The sequence below is a fragment of the Taudactylus pleione genome, unplaced genomic scaffold, assembly GCF_031769625.1.
Source record: "Taudactylus pleione unplaced genomic scaffold, aTauple2 ptg000485l, whole genome shotgun sequence".
NCBI lineage: Eukaryota > Metazoa > Chordata > Amphibia > Anura > Myobatrachidae > Taudactylus > Taudactylus pleione.
The window spans coordinates 5,963,505-5,972,446 of record NW_028284887.1 but is presented as its reverse complement, the minus strand read 5'-3'; the positions used below and the strand labels follow the sequence as shown (position 1 = coordinate 5,972,446).

At 39.5% G+C, this 8,942-nt stretch overlaps 1 protein-coding gene across 1 annotated transcript in view; it reads right to left on the bottom strand.

Annotated features, from left to right (window-relative positions):
• Positions 1 to 3,866: 3,866 nt before the first annotated feature.
• WSCD1 (WSC domain sialate O sulfotransferase 1) overlaps positions 3,867 to 8,942 on the bottom strand; it is a 189,214-nt gene continuing 184,138 nt past the window's right edge. Inside the window, exons 7-9 of the mRNA XM_088449456.1 lie at positions 7,958 to 8,122; positions 7,205 to 7,405; positions 3,867 to 4,668 (exon numbers count right to left, since the gene is read on the bottom strand). Of these exons, the coding sequence (XP_088305582.1) occupies positions 4,316 to 4,668; positions 7,205 to 7,405; positions 7,958 to 8,122 (719 nt within the window). The 3' untranslated portion in view covers positions 3,867 to 4,315. The remainder of the gene's footprint in view (positions 4,669 to 7,204; positions 7,406 to 7,957; positions 8,123 to 8,942) is intronic.

Sequence of the window (8,942 nt, the reverse complement as noted above, 5' to 3'; positions counted from 1 at the left end):
TGCCCTTCAGAGCCCACTGATCATTTCTAAGACATGTCATCACAGTGTGAGTGCCACACATCACCACCGAAATTGCCACTAGGCGCTTGCAGAACACTAACTTGCACTAAATTATTTTTTAAAAGTGTCATCAATGAGACTCAAACCTAAGTTATACGTACTAATTAGCGTCATGTTGAGCAAGTTGCTAGCGGCAATATCTGTAGCGGTTAGCGGCAAAGCCATCTCTGTTGGCTTGTCACAGGAATGAATGCTGGGGGGGGATGGTTTGAAGCTACAGTATGTGAATTAAGCACAGTACCCTGACAATGGGAACCATGACTTCATTTAGTTTCATTGCAAGCTGAAAGTGCGTCTTTACACTCTCTGTGGCATTGCATGAAGGGTGAATTTGTGTCACAGTCCAGTATTGTATATGGATATTTTAAATAGTTTTAAAAATTCAGAACTTGCACACCAAATGATTTAAGCCTTTATTACACACTCAATTACAGCTCTCGTTGCTTGACGAATTTGCTGTGCTATAGCGTAACGAATGACAGGTTAATTCAGCCAATCAGTGGGTGGTGCTACAGACAGTAGTGGCGTTTTTACGCATGCACTGTGTAGTTTAGGAAAAGCAATATCTGGTGGACAGAAAGTTGTATTACACTCTCTGGCATTTCCAGCATCTCAGTACATTATGGTGCGACTACATGGCATATGGATGCTAGATGTAAGAGGACACATCTGTATGTGCGGGTTCAGAGTTGAATGATATTGCATTATAGCTTGTACTGTATGAGTGATATACACACAGTACCTCTCAAGCACATGCTGCAAAATAAAGATCAACAAACATCAAAATGAAAGAATTGTAAGAGACTGCAAATCTGCTACATTAACCTCATAACCTGTATGTGATGTTTTTATGTTTTCATTAATTAATAGATCTGCATACATTTAAATAGATTATACTGTGATTAAAAGGATGAAGTACTCTTGGGGGGGAAGGGATTGGTGTTTACTTTAAAGTCAACGACAAGCAAAAAACATGTTTGATGCTTGCTGTTAATGCAGTAATTCTAGTTTCTGTTTGCCAGATCTCTAGTGGATCCTTATTTTCCAGGGCTGTAACATGCACTGGGGTCAAAGGTTCAATTTCAACCAAGCTCCCTTTGTGTATAGTTTGTATGTTCTCCCATTATTTTGTATGGGTTTTGTCAATGTGCTTTAGTTTTTTCCCAAACTGACATAGTGATATTTATTCCCATGCAATGAAACTAATCCTAGTATGTATATGTGTTCTGGAATATAGATTGTAAGATCCACTGTGGCAGTGACTAATGTGAATGATCAAACTGTCTGTACAGCACTTAATATTATGTAAGCACTATATAAATAACTGATAATAAATAAATAAAGAGGCCTAAGTACTGAATGTATGATTATACATTCAGTACTTAGGCCATCTCTACTTATAGGGCTTAATTCAGAGTTTGCTGCCGCAGCTGCGTTTTTTTAAGCTGAGTATACATGAAAATATGCTAATGAAACAGCTGCTGGGACTTGTATTAAGACGCCCACCAGAGCCATCGCAGCTGTACGCAACTGCAAATACACATGTGTCCTCTTCCATCTTTGCTACTTTGACGGAAATCGTGTGCACGCATCGTGCTATGCAACTTGCCGTGCATGAGTGAGCCACAGTACGCCAGGCCGCAGCAGCATTTGCACAATGCAATCCAATGGAACGTGGTTGCAAACACAGCCCATGTACCTGGTTGCGGGCACGTGACTTGAGCCATACCTGGTGTAATTTAATGCATCAACAGCAAAGATACAACAGAAGACATCTGTATGCAGCATCGGACGCAGATCCAGCATACATTGACTCCTTGAGTGAGTCTATAGTCACTTAGAATGGCTGACGTATATGAGGTGCCAGAGCCATGTTTAGTGCATATGGGTTGGCAGTTGCAGGTTGTGACGCCCCTGAAATGGTCAAGACACGCTTGTGTCCGACATTACCCATTGCCTCCCCCAAATGCTCCCTGCCTGTCAATCACACTGCGAATACAGACTTGCAGCGTGTGAGTACAATAATGTAACTTGACGTATTCGCTGTGCGACTCAGACGCATGCAAAGTGGGAAAAAAATTGCTCAATTTGTTAAAGAAACATTGGCATTGCGTACAACTCTGAATTAGGCCCATAGTGGTGTTATTATTCACTAAACATGTTTAGATGTTGTCTACATCCATTGGTGGCAGATAGTATTTTGTGCTAGACTAAGATTAATGAAAGTGCAGCAGCAATTCTCTAGAGACCAGTGTTGGTATTATTTTCAGAACATCTTATATATGGAAAAATGCATATAGTAGATCCTACTGGAATGCAGTTTTCCTTTTAGGTGTATTCAGCAATTTCAATGAAGCACAATTTTTCACTGGTTTGGATTAACAGGTTTGATCACACCCAAACGATGCCCGAGGCCTTCAATTAAAAATGGGACCGTCTACTACATGCCTCCTTACCCAGTGACTACAAAATGAAGCATGTTGACCTTCAAGCAGGTGCTACAGTATGTGAGGAGTGCAGCAACTGACTGCAGAACCCAACTAAATATTGGGGAAAGGACAGGGAATAACTGTCTACAGACAGATAAACGTGTTGTCACAGTATATTTTTATTATGTCTCATACTGCTGCTATAGGACCAAACAGTGAGAGAAGCACCAATGATACATGTTCAAGCCTCTGTGATACATACATAAGAAATGTTATTTGCATTGTAGAAAGGAGATGCAGTTGGTCAGTAGCAGAGGGGGAGCATGTATATCTTGTCATCATGGCCCTTCACCCCCTTCCACAATGCCCCAAACTGTAGCATCACACAGAAGGGATGAGGCAATGCTGGTGCATTTCACCAAGATTTGCATCATCAAAGGTGACTTTCTCTTCCTGGGAATACAGGTGGACTCCCCAAAATTTGTGAGTTTCCCAGAATTTCCAGGATATAAGGTAAACATTTGTAATAACTGAAACTGAAAGCTCCAATGGCACTCCACAGCTCATATGTTGGCCTCAGCGCATTTTCAGAACAGGCCAGGTACATGGAAAGTAGCAATTAGATACGCACTTATGCCCCATAAACTAACTATGGGCAATTGTGTGTTATGCCCTTGCTTGGTATAACTATTAGTTTTACATTGGTGAACTGAAGTACCTAAGAACAGTGTTAGCATAATCATTGTACTATTAAGTAATGCAAGGGGAGTACATGGTCTCTCTAACTTGGTCTTCTGACACTGAGATTTATGTAGAGCTTAAGAACAGATTCCCGGCAGAGTAGGAAAAGTCATGAGAACATATTGATTCCCTAGAGACGAGTGTAGCAGTACAGATTCAAAAAATCCATATAATTTGCTACATCTTATGCAAGCTTCTTTTGTTTGTGATTAGTGACAAAATAGGGTAAAAAAATAAATTGCTCAACAGTAGGTTATTTTCTTAAATATCAGCAGCACTAATTCCTTTACATCATGTTCACTTTCACCAATATCTGTTTTCTGTATTCTACAATCTGTGATACTATTTATTCATGTTTATGTTTTCCAATTATCTAGAACCACTTCTTACCACTATCTCTTGCTTTGGAAATACATTGAAACAATATAGAACTGTAAATATGCTTTTTTAATGTTTGCTTGTAAGTTATTCATTGATCTGTGTTAAAATTTTTTCATTGTTTCAATTTTTTCCGGCTTTATATTATTTGTGCGTTTTTACTGCCTTACACATGGTTGAATAACATAGATCAGCTTATCTGTCATCCCATTGTGAACATAACAACATTTTACACAACCTTTCGACTGTGACCCCCAACTCATTGTTCTGTTTCTTGGAAAAGAAAAGCACAAAACACCAGTTTTAATGAAAATATGCCCTTTTCTGCTCCCACCTTTATTAATTTTGTACAGGAAGAAATTCCGACAGATTGCCAGTTCTAACACTAGAACATTTGAAACTACTCCTGAAAGGTATTGCTTAAAGGCAGCACACATCAACAAAGGAATCAGTTCTAGAACACACAGTGTACAACTGTACAACTCCTGGCCATCAGTACAGTGGAGGAACACACATAGAAAAAATGCTAATAGCTTCAGTCTTATTTTTGAACCAGCTCTCTACAAGTCTAGCTTCAGTCTTAAGTTATAGCCAGCTTTCTTCTATTCTTTACTTCAATTCTACTTAAAGCATTGAGTTTCCCCGAAGTACAGCAGAGAGATTTTGCAGCTGTCAATTATGCATACTGTCCCAGAAAGCTCCAGATATCATCTTGGCATATATTCCTCTGGTAAGCCTGTAAAGTTCCTTGCTCTAAGTGCTTTATCTACCGTCCTGATATATCCATTGATCAAAACCTTCATCTCTCGCGTGAAGGGATTCTTGACTGTCTGGCTAGAGCCAATCCGCTTGAAATTCCCATCCTTGTTGTTCTCCACACAAAGGAGACGATCATCATTTATTGGTAAATTGAGAAAGGTCACTATGTCCCTCAACTTTCCAGTTAGGTCCTTTTTTAAGTCTTCATAGTGGACTACAAAAAGTTTTTTTCCATACTGGAGCCAGTCCAGTGCATGTGAAGCCCACCAGGACGCATAGCTGTTAACAAATTCTGGCCATTCTAAATGAAGAAAAAAGAAAGAAAGAAAGACAAAGTAAGAAAGAAAATAAAAGAAAGATTTAATATGTCTTTTCATGATTACTCTTGATACATTTCAATATATAACTATTTTGAACAGTGAACAACCAGTGGGTGAAAATCCCAAAAGTAGGCTACCAGGATATGATTTTAGAGATCCCCATTTCTCGCATATGCTACATACTGTATTTGGACATGTGCTATTTTAAGTCTAATATTAACAGCCAACGACACTTAAAAAAAAAAGTTGAGCACCACTGCTGTAAAACATGGCTACCACTAAGATGGAGCACTACTCTTTTAAATGAACAGTGTAATTGTGTAGCTGTCACTTAGTTATCATGCCATTCACTGTAACTACCACATTACCAAAGTTACACTAAGGAGTAGGTGGAGTTGAGATCCTGGAATACTTGTTAAATATACGGGCGCCAATAGAATCTGTCTCTCGGTTATGACTTTGGGTGACGCAGCACCTGTTGCAGGCTCCAAACGTGGTAGACTATGAGCTCTGCCACTGTAAGTCTCTGGCATTTTCCTACTCCATCTTCTACAGTATGTTGCTATAAGGATGGAAATATTTGGTCTGCTGCAAAAACTTCCCGCTTACTCAAGAAAACTAAGGCCCTCATTCAGAGGTGGTCGCTAGAAGTGAGCGCTCTCTATGAATGAAGGCGGCTGCTTCACTTTTCAAGTGCGGCCTCCTGGTCGCTAGCTAAGCTGTGGGTTAACACCCACAGCTTTAGCGACTGACCAGGTTGATGGTCGCGATGGTCAAGCCCATCGCGACCATCGGGGCTTGCGACGAGACCCTAAGGTTGGGTCTCGGCAACAGCAAGCCGCCGGGGGGCTTCCTGCTCTGATCGAGCAGGAAGCTCCCCACTGACATCACTGGTGATGTCAGTGCGGCCGCCCACAAAACGGCAGACGTTCCATCAGGAATGCCTCCGTTTATGTAGCCACCCCCCCTGCCCTGCCTACAAAACGGGGCGAGTTGTGAGCTCCGGAGCAAGAGAAATTCTCTCTCGCTCCGGGGCTTGTGCACGCGCAGTGCGGCTGCTGCGCGTGTGCAGGTCCTTAACATAGACCCGGTTGCGAGCGCTCAGCGCTTGTGACCGGGTCTGAATGAGACCCTACATCCCAAAGTTTTGCCATGTCTTTTTCACCTAAAAATTTATTTTTGTTGCAATCGTATGCAACAAACCACTTAATGAGACTGCACTGATTTATTTGATATGTGACACTTGTATATCTGTGTGCAATTGAATCTGAATCAGTTTACTAAGTGCTACAATGCAGACTTGTGCTTTGTATACAGACACAGTCACGCACAGATACTGTATACAAGTGCACATATCAAATTAATCAGAGCACTCTCAACTGATCGTGCCTAAGACACATTTTCAGTTGAAAAAAAGATGTGACAAAGAATCGCACAGAACCTCAATAACGCCAGGTTTCTTTTGTAGCGTAGTATATTCTCTCCATAGGCAGAATCCAAAAGCATAAGAAGATATTTACGTCTTTTGGTGATGTTACTAAATTGGATGAGCATAATGACATATCAATAAATATCAACGTTCATTTAACAAAACAAGTGACATCTATGGGGTGATCCTATCATCTACAGCAAGTTTCTCAATGTTTATCTCTCTCTGAAGTACAGACGGTCAGAATCAGCATATTGAGGGGCCTATGTATCAAAGCTTGATGAGAGATAAAATTGTGAGATATAAATCACCAACTAATCAGCTTCTAACTTACATTTTATAGACTGTGTTTGAAAAATGACAGGAGCTGATTGGTTAATACTTTTTCTGTCATAATTTTATCTCTCATCAAGCTTTAGTACATAGACCCCCGACACCAAAAAGTTTGTTTTTTCAAGGCTGCCTTTGGCAGGCCAATATTATTCTTCAATTTATTTAAGGCATTCAGATCTTTCTGGATAACTGATAAGAGATTCCACTCCTTTATATCAAAGTGAAAAAATCACTTGTTTTTCTATAAAAAGATCTGCAGGAGAATGTATGGTAGTAGAGGCCTTGAGAATGCCATCATCCCCTCTTCATGTTATATCCAGTCCCTAGTGTAAAGTACTGTATGCAATGGGCCTGATTGAGATTTACAAGTAATGATGTGTGTTAGTGCAAAACTGACTAACTGCCCATGTGCATAACGTGCGTCCGTATCTGGAGGTGTACTTTAAGCCCCTCGTTTTTGGAGAAGCAGATTGGGGATTTTCAATGCGAGTGCAGTACTGTAGAGGCCTGCAGATATGCTGTAAAATAAGTACATCCCCTTAAATCCATCTTATCTTGAAAAGATGTTAGCTACATGATGTAAATTATACATCATCACAAAGTGAGAGCAAGTTTTGGAGTTGATGATCATGTTGCATCTTTGCTTGGTACGCATGTATACACGCAACTTAACGTTGCATGCAACTCAAAATACAAGTGTGGAAACACAAGTGTGCAGATGCATCTTTACTTTGAACCCTATGAAATCTACTCACCTTTGCTTTTCCAGTGCCTCTCTGTTGCATATCCAAGGTGTCCTCCACACTTTCTATTGAATTCTGCCATCAATGCTTTGTATGGGTTGCGGATTAATAAAATGGAGGAGTCATACATTTCTATCTCTCTCTTGCCACTTTCGTGAGACTTTACACATATTGTCCGGCCACTTCTCCAGTGATCTTTTTCTCCTTTAAAACCTAATAAAAGTAACAAAAAAAGCTTCATGCCTATAACATGACTGAGAAATGTAATAATATATTTGCTAAATTGAAAGAGCATAGTGCAAGTAAATTGAAGTGTCTTCAACACAATGTTTGGTAATACCCAACATTCTAGGGCCGATGCAGAGATGACCGCATCTATGTGACCAGGCTTGATCCATTCGCTTGCTTAAATAGTCCTTAACATTATGAGTTCGCGAGTACAACAGCCCTATACCCGATGCAAGAGAGCCATCCCAAACAGATGGTTCATTGTGTGTACACAGCTCTACATAGCCCACAATGCCATCAATATGCCCTCGCTACACTTACCCTATGTGCGAGCACAACATTATCACCCAAGTGGAGATGCTTATGACACTGAATCCCCTCTAGATGCATACAGAACACTTGTAGTAAAAAAAACACACAAGATCTGTCTTCAAAACTGACTTGCGAGCAACTCTACATCGGCCCCACTATGTACAACATTGCTGTTGATACCTAGGTTATATAGTTATTAAACAACTAAGTATAGTTACCACATACCTTTATTGTACAAAGTCCCATCAAAGTAGTAGCTTCCAGTGTAGAATCCCGTAGTATGCTCTATAAGGTGCCTCACCCATGTATTTCCTGCTCCAGGAAAGCTTGACAAAGCAACAAATACTTTGGACTTTGCTGGTAAAAACTTTCTTGTTGTACATCTGGTATCTAAAAGAAACAAAGTAAACTCCATCATTAACACATCTTTTAAATATAACTATAACTAAAATACAGCATATGTATAATTATATGTATGTCTGAAAACCACAGTAAAATTTGGAAAAAGACTCCATGGATTCGGCTAGGACTGGTATTAACCCAAATGCTCTCAGTTGGAATTTCAGAAAATTTGGGAAACTACTCAAACTTGGCAAGAAATACATTTGGTCCTGTTTTGGAATTACTTTATTTGTGCAATTACAGTAAAAACTGAATTTGATTTATGTTGTATTGTAGTGTATTGTAATGAATACTAGACAACCTAGTTTTGTATCAATAGCCCTTCAACATGTAATGTTCCATTTCAAACAAATTCTTAAAAAAAATGGATTCACTAAAAGTAATTTCAACACTTTACACCACATTATTGCCACATAGTTGACCAATTTGGAATTACTTATTTATCTGAGAAAGCAATGGTATGTGACAAGTGTGTAAGAAAAGAGAAAAGGGTTTTCATGAAGTGGTGTACAAATGTCTCTACATCCAACAATTTCATTGTTCTATCCTCTCCAAAGTATACTTTGACTCATTAGACTTTACTAAATGGGAACGAAAAAACATTCTCAATTTTTAAATTTGAAGATACTATAAGATGAGATGATTCTGGCAACTGCAGTTGAATGCCCAAGTTGCAAACAGTCTGGATATCATTTGGGAAATGTTTACACAGATCCAGGGAGCACTTTCTCCAATAAACAGTTTCAGCAAACACATTTTCCAATATACTGTATATTTACCTTGACTCTAACAGAGGTTATTATTGTTA